The 19,076-nt window shown below is 35.1% G+C and overlaps 1 protein-coding gene across 3 annotated transcripts; it reads left to right on the forward strand.

Moving 5' to 3' along the window:
- The first annotated feature begins 10,803 nt into the window (after window positions 1-10,803).
- Window positions 10,804-18,709, forward strand: LOC105794528 (probable pre-mRNA-splicing factor ATP-dependent RNA helicase DEAH4). Of its 3 annotated transcripts, none has more exons than XM_012623732.2 (16): window positions 10,811-11,156; window positions 11,291-11,383; window positions 11,487-11,591; window positions 11,689-11,906; window positions 12,292-12,344; window positions 12,488-12,604; window positions 12,757-12,848; window positions 13,897-13,983; window positions 14,253-14,467; window positions 14,638-14,730; window positions 15,499-15,622; window positions 16,065-16,212; window positions 16,488-16,557; window positions 17,332-17,489; window positions 17,749-17,924; window positions 18,052-18,709. In XM_012623732.2, the coding sequence occupies exons 1-16, from the start codon at window positions 10,957-10,959 to the stop codon at window positions 18,203-18,205; spliced, it is 2,103 nt and encodes a 700-aa protein (XP_012479186.1). In that variant the 5' UTR covers window positions 10,811-10,956; the 3' UTR covers window positions 18,206-18,709. The 3 variants fall into 3 exon arrangements, with proteins under 3 accessions (XP_052484407.1, XP_012479186.1, XP_012479187.1); XM_012623733.2 differs by having other exon boundaries at window positions 11,138-11,156; window positions 11,473-11,591; XM_052628447.1 differs by lacking the exons at window positions 17,332-17,489; window positions 18,052-18,709 and having other exon boundaries at window positions 10,804-11,156; window positions 17,749-17,918.
- Window positions 18,710-19,076: the final 367 nt, after the last annotated feature.

Below are 19,076 nucleotides of genomic sequence, written 5' to 3' on the forward strand. Positions count from 1 at the left end.
CATTGTTTAAGTTGAAAATATATCAAGTTAGAAAGTTTTTTAAACAATATGGTTTAATTGTGACATTTGGTACCCAAACCCAGCGATTGGGTCGGGTATAAGGTGTTACGATTTAGTGGTATCAGAGCAGGGTTTAAGTGAATTTCTAGACATAGAAATATGGGAAATAGCCCCTATATGCATGTTACATTAGATCTAACTTAATCTCTTAGGTTATTATAAGATTACTATGTAGCTAGGTAAAGGACGACGGACTATTACAAGCTTGGTATTAGGCATTTTAACGACAGTAAAAGGAAAGGTAAATGAAGTAAGCGCGAAAGACATGTAAAGAGAGTAAGGAAAATATCATTAATGAAACGGTCAGTACAGGTGTACAACAAAAATTTTAATTTTCCCCTTGAGCGGGGAGAGTAGCGACATCTTTGGGATTATCATTTTCTGGGTTAGCTTCTTTTAAGGAAGTGGAATCAGTCACCTCTGGTTCTTGAGCATAAAAGATATTTCTGGATTCCTTCCATTCCAACTATAATTCCTCTCATCTTTTAGTTAAGTAAGTCCCTACAAAGCTCTACTTAAGTTAGAATTATGGCCAAACGTTACATGATTATTAGTACATGTCAATGCCTAAGGAATTAAGTTTATGTACTAATTGAATGGAAATCCATGTTCTTACTGGTTGATCATGATCATCCCACGGTGGCTTGATTCAATGGGTGTGGAAATTATCATTGCAATGGCTTACAAATGTTTCCAAGGTTTAATGTAAGACGCATGCATCATCTTAACACATACCATAATGTTGCAAAACATTTTCAAACATTTTCTTAATACAAAGATATTTATATATGAATGTTTTATTTTCAGTTCAAAAATAGCACCAACTCCCTTATTGAACATACTCACTGAAAACAAACTGAACGTAAATAACTATGAGGAATGGAAAAAAAACCTAATAATTGTCCTGAGCTGTGAGAAACTTAAAAATAGTTCTTGATACTAAGTGCCCTCCAGCCACTCAAGTTGAGGTTAGAAAACACTAGTAAGAGTATATGAGATAGCTCATTGCTATATTCTGGCAAGCGTGACCAGTACTCTGTATAAGCAACTAGAGAGCTATAAGACTACTAAAGCGATTCTAGATAAGCTAGAAGACATGTTCAGAGGCCAAGCCTCCTTGGCTTGATAGTGTTCTATAACAAGCTTAATGAACGCCAAGCAAGAGCCTGACACTTTGATCAAAGACCATATGATCACTCTTATGGGCTAATTTATCGAGGCCACAGACATTAAGGCCAATCTGGACTAGAACACTCAAATTGAAATGGTGTTCAAAAGTTTGTTAAAGGATTTTGCTAGTTTTTGGGCCACGTATAACCTTGGCAACAAAAACCTGATGCTTACACAACTCATGAAGGAGTTACAATCCTATGAGTTAATCTTGAATGGCGGTCAACTGATCCAAAGAGCAGAAGCGAATATAGTCGTCACTTGTTCTTCAAAAAGGAAGGGAAAGCGCACTAAGAAAGGTAAGGCTAAGATTTTAGGGCCACCACAAGTGGAAAGGAAAAGAACCATAAAGCCTAAAGACTTATCTAAGTCTAAATGCTTCTTTTACAGCAAGAAAGGGCACTTCAAGGCAAACTGTAAAGAGTGGAAGGAATACCTAGCTACCAAAGGCAAAGGTATGTAACTCTTGATGATAGAAGCTTGTTTAGTGGGAGATTCAATAGGCCATTGGGTCACTGATTCGAGAGTCACTAATCATGTTTGTGCTTCTCTATAAGGGTTTAAGAGTCAAAAGATCTTCAAGATAAGAGCTTCTCATTGCGGACCGGGAACAAGACAAGTGTGGTAGCTGAAGTAGTGGGAGATGTACATTTTTATTTTGATAATTTTAGGAAGATTATTTTAAGAGACGTTTTCTATGTACCAAGTTTCAAAAGAGATTTAATTTTTGTTGCATGTTTATATAAAAACTTCTTGACCGTGACTTTTAACAATGGAATTGCAATATTTAAAAATCACAATCTTATCTGTAATGGATGAATGTCAAATAATTTTTATTTTATCAAACCAAAGTTGTACACACTACTTGAGATTGAAATATCGAATAAAAGACTTAAAACTTCTCACTCTAATGAGGTGTACCTTCGGCATTTGAGACTTGATCATATTAATCGAGAAAGAATCACTAGACTTGTGAAAGATGGCATCTTAAGTTCATTTAAAGAAGTTGATCTTCCACAATGTGAATCTTACTTAGAAGGTAAGATGATTAAGAGGTCTTTTAATACTAAAGGAATGAAGGCTGAAAAACCCCTAGAACTTGTGCACACTGACGTATATGGCCCCATGAGCGTTAGTGCATGAGGTGGTTATGAGTATTATGTAACCTTTATTGATGAGTATTCCAAATATGGGTATGTATACATGATGCATCACAATAGTGAAACCTTTGATAAATTCAAAGAGTTCCATGCGGAAATGGAGAAATAACTAGGTTTACCCATAAAGGCACTTCTGTCTGATTAAGGTGGGGAATATTTATCTAATGAGTTCCTAGGGTACTTCATAGAGAATAAGATTCTATCCCAGTTAACCGCGCCGAGCACTCCACAAAAGAATGGCACTTCTGTATGTTCGATGTTAAGTTATTCGAAGCTGCCAACCTTTTTTTGGGGATTCGTTGTACAAATGGCTTGCTATATTCTGAATGACGTGCCCACTAAGATGGTATTGAAAACCCCATACGAATTGCGGCAAGGCAGGAAGCCGAATCTTAATCATTTTAGGATTTGGGGATACCCAACCCACATTTTGGATAAAAAAGGTGAAGAAGTTGGAGTCATGGGAAAAATTATGCATGTTTGTAGGATATCTAAAGCAAACAAAGGGTGGTTTATTTTATAACCCGAAAAAGCAAACAGTTATAGTGTCAACTCATGCTATTTTCCTTGAAGAAAGTTACATGAATGACTTCAAACCTAGGAGAAAAGAGGTACTTGATGAGCTTTCGGGAAATATACAAAACCCTACAAAAACGGCTCCAAAACCAGCTCCTACTAGTAGACATGCAAATGATCAGCAGCATAGAGAGCTTCGTCGCAATGGGAGGGTCTCTCGTAGGCCTGAGTTCTTCCAATCTGGAGGAACTGTTTTTAACACTGAGTCTAACGAACAAGAAGATGATGACCCACTCACATATGATGAAGCGATACAAAATGCTTCTTCCAAGCTTTGGGAAATAGCTATGAAAGTTGAGATAGACTCCATGTATTCCAACTCAGTGTGGGAACTTGTAGACTTACCAGAAGGGATAAAATGTAACACCCCTAACCCGAATCCATCGCCAGAATAGGGTTACAGAGCATTACCAGCGTTTATAAATCAAACAGACAGAAAATGCAAACATTTCATATCATATAGCATTCAAGTCAAAAACCAATCAAAATTATACATATTGTCCCTTATACGAGCCTTCGAGGCCCAAAATACACATTAGAAACAAGTCGGGACTAAATCAGTAACTCAAAAAAAATTTAAAAAACTTTCAAAATTTTCAAAGGTGCAGGGGACACACGACTGTGTGGCCAGGTCGTGTGTCTCATACGGTCAAGAGACACACTCGTGTCCTAGGCCGTATGGATATTCAAAGTAGGGACACACGGCCGTATCTCTGCCCGTGTGCAAAATTAGGTGCTTACTGACTTAGGTCACACAGACAAGCCACACGCCCATGTGCTAGGCTGTGTGAACGTTCTATTTTGCTCAATTAATAGATACAGGGGACATATGACCGTGTCACTTGGCCATGTGTCACACACAGTTGAGACACACGCTCATGCCTCTGCCCGTGTGGATGAAATTAAGCCATTTCTATGCCACATTTCTCACCCCATTTGTCATCAACCTAACTCAACACTTTTACACATCAACAACCTATATCATAGCATTCAAATCAAGCTAAATCCAAGTTTTATACATATATTATCATCACATATACTCTAGTATTCAAAGTATTCAAACTTATCAAATTGACCAAATTCACATAACTTGTATTAAGTATTAACATATCTATAAGATTATCATCATTCAACTATACCAAACACTCACATCTAACATGATATAGCATCTTATATACACATCAAAACATGTTCATCACAAGCCATCCCTATGGCTAGATATAACGAAACATCAATAAGCCAACATTAGCCAAATTAACTTATACATGTCATTATAACCAGAATCAAATCATCCAAAATTACCAATAGAACCAATGGATAGTGTGATATAACTCTGACAAGCTTACAAGCTGTTCGAGCTTCCGATAATCTGTAGGGTAAATAAAAACAAATATGTAAGTAATGAATGCTTAGTAAGCTCGTGTAGTCTTTAATCATATTAATTCATTTTTGTACATATAAAGAATAACCCAATATTGATACCACAATACTAATGAAGTTACATTCATCAATTCACAAGGTGAATAAATCCACAATATCAGTTATACATATTATCAAAAGCTTAGTAGGATTTTATATAACTTTAACTCTTCCAAATTTCTTTATTTTCATTTGCATTTCTTTACTTTCCACACTTATTCCATAAGCATGACACACAAGTCATAAACATATCATTCAACCATAGTCACAAGCTAGTGCATTTAACCAAAGCCTTTTTTGAATTGATTACATGACAATCATTTCATAAGATAATTTAAACCTTACCACTCTTTTATAAGCACTAGCATATTTTCACTTAAATACTTACCAATTCAATGCATCATATAAATAAACATATTACCATTCAACCAATAGCTTGGCACTCGCCTAAGCATCAAGCAACAACACTAGTTAGCGTACTTGCACATATTACATATAAATCCAACATTGATAAACTTATTTTCTCGACATGTCACACTTGAGTTTATTACTCGTCTCAACATACATAATTTCCTTGAATCAACACATCGAAGATAGTTGCATATTTACATGTCATGATACATATCATTCTCTTACCGTTTCTTCATAAACATATTTCATTCATTTCATTATATCAATATTTCATTTACCACCATTTTCATGAATTTTGTGTATATTTATTCCGGTAACAGTTCATAATCATGAATATACATAATTATCAGGCAAGTTTCATAGACATGTATTTTCCATGTCATGTTTCAATATATCAAATAAATATCATTTCCATGTATTTCAGGTATATACCGGTAATAGTTTATTTTGAACTCATGTTATCCCATATCAGAACTTTACCTGTTGAATCATTTAAAATTTTGATGGATACAAGGATAGTACACATGAAGTGTATGAATCTGAAATCCGTCAGTTCATATTCAAGGGTGCTCATTTGAGCACATAATCGAGAAGCTCTCTCTTGAGCCATATAACAGGAAGCTCATGTGAGCCATTAATGGGAAGCTTATTCGGGCTATATAACGAGAAGCTCATAAGAGCCATAATCGAAAAGCTCATGCGAGCTAATAACGGGTAGCTCTGAAGAGCCATTAATGGGAAGCTCCAAATAGCCATATATCGAGAAGTTCGAGTGAGTCATATTGAGAAGCTCCGGAGAGCCATTAATCAAGAAGCTCACAAAGAACCTTTTAATTGGGAAGCTCACGAAGAGCCATATATCGGGGCGCTCATAAGAGCTGTGGTGTGTCTACAACACATGCAAAGTCATAACCAATCGGGATGCTTTGAAGAGCTATTAACGGGAAGCTCGCAAGAACTATATAACGAGAAGCTTGAGAGAGCCAAATATCAGGATGCTGTTTCGAGTTGTGGTGTGTCCGCAACATATGCAAGACCACAACCAATTCGGGAACTTAGTATCCATCGAATTTTATTATTTCAAACGGGACTTTATATTTATCAAACATCATTGGATATGTGATCAATTTCATATATATGACATTTACAAAAATTCTCAAATACAACATTCAATTCAAACATATAAATATACAAAATTTAGTTACACGAACTTACCTGGCTAAATTGTAGAAATACCAAGATTCAAGGGTATTTTGGCAATTTTCCATTTTCTTCGATTTTCCACCCGATCTTAATACGAAGCAAAATTGAAGAACCAGGTCAAGGAGCTCTCCCATGTCTATTTTTAAACCGAAATTAAGAAAGAAATGTCTAGAAAACTCTTTAAATCTAATTTGTTTACTTTTAATTTTAACTTATTTACCATTTTGCCATTGAATGGGATTTTTTTTTATTTTCCATCCTTATGCCACCTTGCCCTTTTAATTTTGGCATAATTATACCTTAAGTCCTCCCTCATTTATTAATTAAGCCATTTAGTCATTTTATTATTATAATTAGCAAGTTTTGTACCTTTTTAATTTAGTCCTTTTAATTAATTAACTGTCAAAACATTAAAAATTTTCAATGAAACTTCAATACTACCTTAATGACATTTTTAAATATTTATAAAAATATTTACAATTCGATTTATAGAAACGAGGTCTCGTTACCTCATTTTCTAAAACCACTTGAACTAGGATTTTATCACTCAAACGTAATAATTCATTATAAGACATAAATTATTAATTAAAAAATCTTTTTAAAACCATATTTGACTCATAAATATTAAATAATAAAATTTATGAGCTTACTCACCAGATTTTGTGGTCTCGAACCATTGTTTTCAACACCACTGAAAATCGGGCTATTACATAAAACCAATAGGGTGTAAGTGGATCTACAAAAGGAAAAGAAATGCAGATGGAAAAGTGGAAACCTATTAGGCCAAACTTGTAGCAAAAGTTTATATTTAGAAAGAAGGTGTCGATTACAAAGAAACCTTCTCTCCGATTGTCATGCTCAAGTCAATTTGCATATTACTACCCATTGCGACAGCTTTCGATTATGAGATTTGGAAAATGGATGTCAAGACAACATTTTTGAATGGCTATCCTGAAGAGAGCATCTACATGATACAACCCATCAGATATATAGCTAAAGAAAAACAGTATAAAGTTTGCAAATTTCTTAGATCCGTATATGGAATTAAGCAGGTATCCCGCTCATAGAATCAAAGATTTGATTAAGCGATCAAGACTTTTGGATTTGAGCAAAATGTAGATGAACCTTGTGTTTACAAACATTTAGGGAATGGAAATGTGGTCTTTCTCGTTCTATATGTCGATGACATTCTATTCATTGGAAATGATGTAGGGATATTGTTATCAGTTAAACTGTGGTTAACCCAACAATTTAACATGGAGGACTTGGGAGAAGCTGATTTTGTTATAGGTAATCTAATCTTAAGGGATTGAAAGAACAAAGTGATAGAATTATCTCAGGCTTCATACATGGATAAGATATTTGAGCGTTATGCAATGACCGATTCGAAGAAGGGAAATCAACATTCTGTAACGAGATTTCATATCTCTGTAGAGGACTGTCCTAACACAGCGAAAGAAAGAGAAAACATGAGAAAGGTTCATTATGCTTCGGCAATAGGAAGTCTCATGTATACTATGCCATACACACGCCTAGATATCTGCTTTCTAGTGGAGTTGGTAAGTCGATATCAGACAAATCTAGGACCAAGGTACTGGCAAACAATTAAGCATATACTTAAGTATTTACGGAGAACGAGGGATTATATTCTTGTGTATTCCAGAGAAGAACTTACTCCTATCGAATATACTGATTCTGACTTCCAAACGTGTCAGGATTCAAGGAAATCAACATCGGACTGTGTTTTTTTTCCTAAACAGCGGGTCCATAACGTGAATAAGTGTCAAGCAGGGTTACAATGCTAACTTCATTGTGGAAGACCGAATATGAGGTATGAAAAAGTTATAGCACTATAATAGTGCAAATATAGCTAAACCTGAAAGAAACCACATAAGGATAAAACACGTTAAGGGAGACGAAAGTGTTTGCTAAAATAGTGGATGTAGTCAAAATATCGCATCTGAGGACAAATCTTGGGGATTTGTTTAGCCAAGACTCTTATAGCTAGAGAGATCTTTGGGAAACATATGGAGGGCATAAGAATACGAAACATGACTCATCTAGTTCACTAGGGCAAGTGGGAAACTGTTGGATCTGGTGTCCTAAGTGTAGTATTTTCGTCAATATACACTTGTATTTTTTTCTGAACAGATTGGTTAATAAAAAAGATTCATTGATTACATCAATATACTTTGTATAATTTTCCTCACATGGTTTTTGCATGCAAAGAAAAATAGAAGAAAATGTTGCTCATTGGTTGTCTAAATTTTTAACTAATACTAAACGAATATTATGTAGTCAGATCGTCGTAGAGAAAGGTAACTTGTATTAGTAGATGAACCTAAACATGTACTTATAGTCTAATAAAAAATGAGCAAATCAATTGAAAGACTAATATGTCGTCTATCAAGTCCAATTAGGGAGATGTCTTGTCTTGGGCATCAGAGCGGATGACTCCTAGAAGATAAAGATATATATGTGACTGACTGGATTGACAATACATCGGACATGATCCAAGCAGAATAGATCCTGAATCCGTTAATGGATTTATTCACTTGTGACGTTCATAGTGTGACATACCTAAATCCTGAGTAGATAGCGGACTATGTATGTATGACCCGTACACTTTGATGTAAGTAAAAGTCTGAGTTCAAATAGATAAGGAACTAAAAGCTGGTGAGTTGGGTGTACGACTTCTGTAGTATGTAACGTCATTCACAATAGTAGAATTCATAGCCCAAAACATGGGTAAATGATATCCTCTCATTGGAATTACATGGTTGATGAAAGTAAACATGGTCACGGGTCGTCCGTCTTTGTGATGGATAACTTGATCACTATTTGATAATGATTGACTTTTCATGAAAGAAGATGTAATGGTTACCATGAGATAAAATATGAGCATATTGGGAGAATGAATATTATCCTAAATAGACCAAATATATCCTATGAGGGTAACACACTTATGACAAGGACATTGAGTAGTTGCTTTCATAATGGTATGTCGTTAGGGAGAACTCAGTACGATACTATAGTTGAATGACTTCAAGACTAAATGAGTTTATAATTAATAGGCGAAAAGCCGAAACCTAATTATAAATCATTTGAGCCTCAACTACATATGTCCAATCGGTCCCTCCGCTAGCTTATTGAAACTAGAAATGAATTGCATGTTTGAATAGAAATGAACATAATGAATAGAAAAAGAGAAATAAGAAACATTCAAGAATGATTATAGTTTTCTCCGAAATGGAAAATGGAATCATTTGGAAATGAATGTAGATTTCCAAAAATGAAAATGAAAATGAAAATGAAAATGGAAATAGAAACGAGGTCCCAAAATTGCAATTTTTGACACCACTGGAAACTGGGTCGTTACACAAATAGATAACGTCACATTTGATACCTATGCTTTCATGAAACGTCCAATGGTACCTATACTTTAAAAATGTCTAATGTGGTACCTAAACTATCAATATATGTTTTATTATGGTACTTGTACTTTTATAAAATATTCAATATGATACGTATACTTTGAAAATATCCAATGTGGTACCCAAACTATCAATATGTGTTTTATTATGCTACATGATATTAACATCGTTAGTGAATTGCTAAACCACCCAATGAAAATTTGACATAAATTTTCTTTTCAAACCATTAAGTTGACATAGATAATATAATATTATATGAAAAAAATTAAATAAAACAAAGGGATAATGGCACCATTGGCCTTGTACTTTAGGGTTTGTTCTAATGTGGCCCCTAAACTTTCAAAATGTGAATCTGGACAATTGTATGTCCAATTTCATTCTAGACTTAACTTTTAAATGGTTTTTATTAAATTTTAATTGCTTTTGAACTTTATTTAATATTTTTATAAAATTTAATAATTTTTTATAAATTTATATTTTAAAAAAATATTTTTTAAATTTTTTTAAAAGAAATTAAGCTTTAAGGTGAATAAACGTAGACAACCATATGTACAGGTTCATTCCAGTGAAAAAAATTAAATATTCCTTTTAATTTTTTAATTTTTTTGTTGACCAGTGCCACGTCAGCAACTATTACTGACATAAAGTATCACATCAACACCGTTAGCAACCAAAATAGCGTTGTACCGAGCAATGTTAATCAAAGGGCCTATTTGGCTAAAATTATTAATTTAGGGTTCAATTGGGTGCAAAAAGGTCATAGAGCCTTAATTGATTTTTTCAAAAAAGTTTGAGAAACTTTTAAACCATTAAAAAAAAAAAAACCAAAGTGTCCTTAACTATGGTCAAAACATGGCAATTAAGCCTTAGCTTATACAATATCTATTGCAACAACAAAGAGGATATGAGATCAAACACATTATTTATCCTTAAGGATTAATAAAAGGGTAAACTACATTAAGGTCATTAAACTATTAATAAGTTTACGATTTGGTCACTTAATTTCAAAAAGTTACCAAATAATCACTAAATTATTCAAATTAGCCTATTAAAATCTTCCTTGTATACACTAATTGAAAGGATAAGCTTCTCCTCCTCTTCTATAATTTAGGTTTTTTTTCATAAAATAAATTTAAATGTTATGAAATTACGAACCAAAATTTGAATAGTTTTTTTCTTCGATCTTCAACATCACTAACCAAATCAACTTGAATTTGATATATGTTCATCTACTTACCGATGAATACTATTCTATCGTATTGAATAGTCGTTGGTTGAAGCTCACTAATTGAACTTTAAAAAAAAAAAATTCAAACAATTTAGTAAGTATTTTATAACTTTTTTGAAGCCAAGTTGAATGCATAAACAAATGAACAAAATGCAAATACTCAAAAACAGTCCTTAAACATTTTCAAATTATCCCAAAAAAAGAAAAACGCTCTAAAGAAAATTGGTTAAAACCCTAAAAACTCTGGATCAATTTGGAAAGAAGAGAAGAAGAAGAAACTTGTTGAATATAATCAATGGCGAATCTTCCAATCGTGCAATTCGAGAAGAAGATAGAAGAAACAGTGGACCAAAATCCAGTGGTGGTGATCATAGGAGAGACCGGTTCGGGAAAGAGCACGCAGCTCTCTCAGATGCTCCACCGCAAAGGATACACAAATTCCGGAATCGTTGCCGTCACTCAGCCCCGTCGCGTCGCAGCCGTATCTGTTTCCAGGTACTGTTCCAAAGCAAACTAGGAACTGGAATGCTTTAGGAATTCGAAACATGTAATTTTTGCTGATACTTAGGCGTTTTGTCGTTCAAGGAAATTGAATAAATCCTTTTATTCTAACTATTTTATGCGCTTAGGCGAGTTGCGCAGGAGCTTGGTGTTCGGCTTGGGGAAGAAGTAGGCTATGCTATTCGGTTTGAAGATAGAACTTCCGAAAGAACACAAATCAAGTAATACATTTTAGCTTAATTAGTATAGTTTTCAGTTTCAGTGCGTGTTGTTGCTGGAATTGCAATTGCCAAGTTTATTGGTTTCTTAGCTATGGTGTTGTAGATACCTTACTGATGGAGTGCTTCTTCGAGAAAGTCTGTCAAATCCGGAACTGAATCAGTATTCTGTTATTATTCTGGACGAGGCTCATGAGAGGAGTTTGAATACGTAAGAATCACCTTGTATGCTGTTTCTATTATCTATACCTTGGTTGTGTCCTTTTCATTTTGTTGATGCTGTACTTATAGAATCTTAAATTTCTCAGGGATATTTTGCTGGGGTTGATGAAACGCTTGGTTAAAAGACGTGCATCCAATTTAAAAGTTCTGATCACATCGGCAACCCTTGATGGTGAAAAAGTGTCGAAGTTCTTTTCAGATTGTCCCTTGTTGACTGTCCCTGGAAAATTATTTCCTGTGGAAATATTCTACAGCAAGGAGCGACCTACAAGCTATCTTGAGTCTTCACTAAAAACAGCTATGGGTATGGTGTGAGTTTATCTTTATCACATATTCAGTTGTTGCAAGCTTTTATTATGTATATATGCTGGCCAGTCCTTGTTGTTTAGCTAGGCTTGTGATGTGGTTGCTTTCATGCCCAGATTTGCTGTAGTTACATGGTTATGTAGAAAGAAGTACTAAGATTTTTTGGTTCCTTGTATGATGAACCCCTCTGGCATCCATTAAGAATTTATTGATAAATAATTTTTTTGATGTACTTTAGTCGTGCAACTAAATGTCTAAGGCGTTAAGACACAATTCCCATCAGTTGTACCTTAATTGAGTTGCAGGGAAAACTTTGGGTTTCTGGATTTCCTGGCTATCGTATTTTGGTCATATGAGATCTTACTAAGCAATGGTTTTCGCAGATATACATGTTCGGGAACCAGAAGGTGACATCTTAATATTCATGACTGGACAGGCAAGCTTTCTCTCTCTCTCTTTTCTCTCTCACTTCTTGGGGTGGCATTCTTTGCGGATTTAACTTCTATCTTTTTCGTGGTTATAACATTGATTCATTGATGATTTTAACTGATTCTTTTAAAGTAGAGTGGCCATTTATAGGATGATATAGAGAAGTTGGTATCAAAGCTGGAAGATAAAGTTCGAAGTCTAGAGGAAGGCTCCTGCATGGATGCTATCATTCTTCCTCTCCATGGTTCATTGCCACCTGAAATGCAGGTATAGTTTTGTCTCAAATTTTCTTTTCATCTCTGCCTCCTTTGCCCCATGGGAAATGAAATTAACTTAAGCTAGATTGTCTTGAGATGCAGATATTAGTATTGAATTTCCGTTGTTTTGTGGCTGACATTTTTTTGGCTATGACCCAACAGGTGCGTGTATTCAGTCCTCCCCCTCCAAACTGTAGGCGTTTTATTGTTGCCACAAACATAGCTGAAACTTCTTTGACAGTTGATGGTGTTGTGTAAGGAAACTTGATACTTGTAAATGTTGCTTGTCAGTGCTTTCTTTTGTTCTGTTAATTTAATTTCCACAATTTGACCCCCCGCCTTGCCCAAATTACTTGTTTCTACTCCAATTCTTCTTTTACATCTTGATAGGCTTGATCAGGTTAAAACTTTCTTAACCTGGGTGGAGAGGTTTTAGCATCCACTATTTAAAATTTCTACCTGTTCACATGTTATTAGAGAATCTGAGCATGCACTGATAAGTTGGCTTTATGGTGATGTAATTTCCTTAGAATCATTGCAAATATCAGTGACTTTTTATCTGTTGCAACACTTTTGACTGATTCTTCTATGGAGATGGAGAGCATTAAAGTCAAAGAGTATTAGGTTCAGGTTGTTGTCAGTCTTGCTCTTCTTTTAATTTTTTAATCCTCCTGAATAGAAGACGGTGTAGATAATGAAGTAAATGAGTGTTAATAATATGTAAAATAGCCCTCAATTTTGGTCTTTATAAACCAGCATTTTCTTTATTAATTTGCCTAGATCATGCGAATACTTCTGCTTTTAGCAAACCAATTACCCTGTCATGGTTATGTAGGTTTAACAAAATGACCAAATATAAACCAAGAAGCACTGCAGTCCTTGGTTTCCATGTCCAAAATAATCTAGTAAAATAGAGACATAACAGAGACAAGGCTATTCTGAAATTCTAGTGGAGGGCTTTTGTTTTATATATGTAATTATATAAGGGATCAAACATATCAATGGTAGAGTGTTTCTTAATTGTTCCAATCAAATCACAGTGTTTTAGTTTAGTTTACTATCTTGTTCCTGTTGCTTCTTAATTTTACGATTTTCTACCTTGAGGAAGGCACTGAAATTTGGTCTTAAGGGTCCCACTACTCGTTAAGACCTGTATATGGTCCAATGGTAACTATATTATTGTGATGCATTGTACTGTATGCGTAATTCTACCACCTGTTTTTGCACTTGGTCTCAGTTAATGATCAATTGCATTGATATTTTGATTGCTTCTCTCGAAAGTAATTATCTGTACATTGATAGGTATGTTATTGATTCTGGTTATGTGAAGCAACGGCAATATAACCCAGCAACTGGAATGTATTCCCTTGATGTTGTTCAAATTAGCAAGTAAGTGGATGACTTAATGTTTCTTTTGGCTTTTGCAGCATGTTCAGGTGTTCCTAGTAGCACAACTTACAGTTGTGATTCTTTTTGGTCTTTATTTGTTTGCAAGTTCAGGTTTTCTTGCATGATCTAAGTTTTACTCTTATTTTGCATCGAACAAATTTATGTTCTTACCTTTCTTTTCTCACTTGAGTGATGATGAATTGTTAGTATTCTTGCCAATAACTTTTTTCCCTTCTTTCTGAATCTTTTTTTTTTTTTTGTTCTTTGAGGGTACAAGCTAATCAACGTGCTGGACGAGCTGGAAGAACACGTCCTGGGAAGTGTTACCGTTTATACCCATCCAGGGTTTACAATGATGATTTCCTTGATGTAACAGTTCCTGAAATACAGCGATCTTCTCTTGCTGGCAGTGTTCTTTATCTAAAGTCATTGGACCTCCCTGATATTGATATTCTGAAGTTTGATTTTCTTGACCCCCCTTCTAGTAAGAATGCATTCTTATTGTGTTCAATTTTGTTATGGCATAAAGAAAGAACAAGCATTTGAGTTGTCACTGTTTAAAATTTTCATTCTGTCAATATCTATATTTTACAGTTTCTGATGATGTTTCTCTTTAGAATTGAGGTATTGATTAAATATTTGGTTTAACTTTAGCCGAGTCATTAGAAGATGCTCTAAAGCAACTATATCTGATTGATGCCATTGATGAAAATGGATCGATAACTAGTATTGGGCGAACAATGGCCGGTAAGCTTTCAAACTTGCTTTCCAAGTATTACCATGCTTACCAAGTATGTTGGCATTAGTTGATAAATGCATGCTTAATTTGGTAGCAGTTGCTGGGTTTTTTTTTTTTTTTTGGCCTCAGTTGTGGTTATGATTTCTATGGATGTAGCACCTGAAACTGGGACCTTGGTAGATATGAATTTGAGTACTGTCAACTTCCTTGTGATCAATTACCAACCCTTTTCATGGAAGTAAACTCAAAATGGCCATCTTCTTTGATTCTTAATTAACTCATGTCTTGAGCTAGAAAGCATGAGCTACTACTGTCTATTACCATGCTAAGGAATTGTATTTTCCTGGAATGAAACTAGCCCTTTTCATTGGTTCTCAGTTAACTCATGTCTCAAACTAGAAAACATGAGTTCCTGTCTATTAAGATGTTAAGGAATTTTATTTACCAGGAATGACCTTGGAAGATATGAATTTGGGTGCAGTCAACTTCCTGGTGATCAATTACAAGCCCTTTTCATGAAACCTGATTCAGAATGGCCACCTTCATTGATTCCTAGTTAACTCATGTCAAGAATTGGCAAGCATGAGTTACTGTCTATTATAATACTAATGAATTTTATGTACCTTTAAATACTTTTTGTCTTGGTTAATCGCTATTCTTTGTGGCATTTATCTTAATGACTTGTATGCATAAAATAATATTATTAGTGTTTTCTTCCCTGTCTGAAACTGCTCTACTTTGCATGTGTGCTCACTGCACAACTTATTTGTATGCAGAGCTCCCATTGGAACCTTCACTTTCGAGAACCTTAATTGAGGCAAATGAATATGGTTGCTTATCCCAGGCTCTGACTGTTGCGGCCATGTTATCAGCCGAAACAAATTTGCTTCCTGGTCGAAGGTTATTTCATTGAAAGTGTTTATGAGATTGTCTATTATAAAGATGGCGACTACAGCTTTTCCTATTATCTTTAACTTCCAGGCAGCTAGTTGAACTTAAATGTTCCCTAAACTGTACAAATTGTAATTTGTAGCTACTGCATGCTGATGTAGTACCTTATTTGGCAAAACCAAAAACTTTTAGGTCATTTATGTGTTTGGTCTAGTATCCCCAGTTCTTCAAGTTTTCTTCAAGACTCATTTGATTAACTGGAAGGAAAATGAAATTACTTCATTTTATTTTGACAGATCTGATTTTTGGGGGATGGGTGGTTGGGGGCTAATGATATCCAAATTCCATCAAAATGAAGTCTGTATTTCCATATTTGCAAAGTTGTTTTTCACTTCTAATGCTTAATGATAGTTTGTAATGGGAAATAACTTAAAATTTTCTCTTACTGCAGCAAGAATAATGAGAAGAAAAGAAAATACCCTCCTTTGGAACTTCCTGATGGTTCTGGTTTTGGTGATCACATCCAGTTGTTACAGATCTATGAATGCTGGGATGAAAATAATTACGATATTGGTTGGTGCAAAGATTATGACTTACAGGTATGCTTCTTATCTCCCAATTGAGAAAACATGCATTTAGAAACAGTAAGACATTAGGCATGTCATTCCGATTGTTTAATCCTTTTCTTGGAACAATGATAAAAATCTGCCTCAAGTACTTGATGCGCGTGCATAACATGTCATTCTATTTTCAGATGGATCTTTCTGTGATTAGCAGAAGTGCCCTGGATTTTCTGGATACATTAATGACGGAATATCTTTGATATTATTCTCATGCTAAATATGAATAACATATTTGGAACAACTAATTTTAGGTGCGAGGAATGATGTTTGTCAAAGAAGTTCGAAAGCAGCTATCGCAGATAATGCAGAAGATAGCAAAAGGTCAGCATTGATTTGACTTAGCGGCGATTTTTGGAGATTTTGCCTTTGTTAATTTGACTTGGCTTTACTTTGCATATTTACGACTCAATATTCAACCAGAAGTAGATGTGTTTGATGCTATGTTTTCTAAACCAGACCGGTGGTCAAACTGGTCAGGCCGCCAGTCCGATTAAAAAACTATTAAAATTTAAAAAAAATTAAAAAATACCGGTTCAACCTGTGTACCTATTCCCGGTCTAACCGGTTCAAAGCCACTTTCTAGATTGCCCCCCCGGCCGGTTCCCAGTCCAACCAGTCTGACCAGCTGGTGTGGTCCTGTTCAAACAACATTGGTTTGATGTCCTTGCCCTTCTGCACCCTTAAGTCCGGTTCCCAGAGAAGAGATTTATGCTTGAAATAGTATCTTGGGGGCATAGTAGCCTTCTATGTTACTCGGACTTGATTTTGTGTATTGGGTGTGGGTATGTTTTCTAAGAGGGTGTGCTTAATCTTTTTTTTCTAAGTTTTCTGTGTATTTGAAGTGTTTTTGGAGGGTCATATCTCGATACCCATATTCGGATGTGCATCAGACAGATGTTTGATATGGGAATAGAGTCAGAGCATTGTAAGTAGCCTTAGCTTCCCAATCCAAAGTAGATAAACATTATTGAAAAATTCCTGCACGTCTTTCTTCAGAAATTTTGCACTCATTAACCCAGTCTCCCTGTCTTTTCCATTTTCCTTCTACCTCGAAGTTTCTTTATTGCTGTAACGACTTATGCATCTGAAAAACAGGGTCCTCAGATGTACAAGTAAATCAAAGTCAGAAAAGACGCCAGAGTTATAGGAATTTGAGGAAAGCATTGTCCATTGGCTTTGCAAGTCAGCTTGCTGAGCGGATGAGGCATCATAATGGCTTTCGAACACTGGGTTTTAAGCCCCAACTAGTGCAGGTATCAATTTTTAATAATTTAACCTTGTGGTAGTTTTATTGCTTGAGAGAGCATCATATGGATTAGGTGGCTACAATTCCTTGGTTTAAAATTGGGTTTGAAGAAATACATAGATACCAAAGAAAATTTGAACATTATCCAGTTTAGATTATGAAAAGCTGTAGCATTGAGCATCAAAGTTTGAAACAATTGATGAATCTTGATCTTTCAAGTATATTGTTGTCCAACTGTCACTAAAAGCAATTGTTGTTGATGCTAGGTGCATCCTTCCTCTGTGCTAAAGCCAGATGATGATGGATTATATCCAAATTATGTTGTCTACCACGAACTTATTGCTACCTCACGCCCATATATGCGGAATGTGTGTGCTGTAGAGCGTCAATGGGTGATTCCAATTTTAGAGAAACTTGACAAACTTGATGTCAGGAAATTAAGGTAAATCAGATTTGAGACTTATATAAAGATAATGCTCTTGTTTTCTGATCTAAGACTAAGCACATAGTTCTATCAAAAAAGATTTAAGCACATAGTTTGGCTTTAACATTTTTCTTTTTTCATGAAGTGGTGGTGGATTGGGTCATGTAGAAGAGATAACTGAGGGAAACACGTCAGACTTACTGAAGAAGGAAGCTGTCATCGTTACAGCTCCAGAAGAGCAGGAAAGTAAAATTCAGGCAGCAAGGGAACGTTTTCTTGCTCGCAAGGGAAAGAAATGAGGTCGGGTATTATGTGTTAACAGATCAGTGCAGTGAGAGCTGCTTGATTACTCAGTGGACATTCCAATTTTCAAAATTGTTGGTGGGACTGAGAATCATGTGCGTTTTGATTTTCCAGTTCCCACTATCTATTCTATAGCACTTTGCTGATGGCATGTGAGCTTTATACTTTCCTTGATGCTTATAGAGGACGTTGTTAAATGAGAGTGTGGCCACGATATGCGTTGGTGGGACGCAAGATTACGCTCTTTATTCCTTCAGACAAATCACAAGAGTTTGGATGTGATTCTTGATTAATCTATATAACCTTATAATTTGAATATATCACTTGCCTCCACAGATGAAACTGAAGGAGGGATAAAGGCTAGCATTGCCCTGAACTTGTACCCAAAGGTCAAATTTACCGTTCTCCTCATATATAGTTGTACTCTGGAAGTGTTTACCCCCATTTGTTTTAATACAGTTAATTTTAATGACAGAAAAGACGAATGTTTGATGATTGTATTTTTATTTTCATGATTGAATGCATGTTGAATACTAGATTTTACCAAAAAAAAATGTTGGTTAGTATAAAGTAGGTTTTTTTAATGCTTTTTTTTGGGGGATAACTTGTTCAAATTCAATACTTGTGTTGTGAGTGAGGAAAATAAGCAGTCCTAATTTAAAAGACTTAGCTGGTTTTGTGAGGCCAAGGTTTTTTGATAGCTGCTGGTGCTGCCTAAAGGTAAACTACATGAATAAATCGAATTAATTTCTAATTTCGTTCAACAAACTTATTTTATTAATTCCTCTAATCACAGTGCAAGGAGTTGGTGGATGGAGAACGTGGGTTAATCTTTGGGGGTAAACTCCATATTCCCTAAGCAAATTT

This window comes from Gossypium raimondii, chromosome 3, assembly GCF_025698545.1.
Source record: "Gossypium raimondii isolate GPD5lz chromosome 3, ASM2569854v1, whole genome shotgun sequence".
NCBI lineage: Eukaryota > Viridiplantae > Streptophyta > Magnoliopsida > Malvales > Malvaceae > Gossypium > Gossypium raimondii.

What these genes read in the sequence shown, in the direction of transcription:
- LOC105794528 (XM_012623732.2), top strand. Translation starts at nt 10,957, where the DNA reads ATGGCGAATCTTCCAATCGTGCAATTCGAGAAGAAGATAGAAGAAACA. An exon ending in AATTTGCTTCCTGGTCGAAG is followed by an intron (nt 15,623 to 16,064) that starts GTTATTTCATTG and finishes CTCTTACTGCAG; the next exon opens with CAAGAATAATGAGAAGAAAA. An exon ending in GCAAAGATTATGACTTACAG is followed by an intron (nt 16,213 to 16,487) that starts GTATGCTTCTTA and finishes AACTAATTTTAG; the next exon opens with GTGCGAGGAATGATGTTTGT.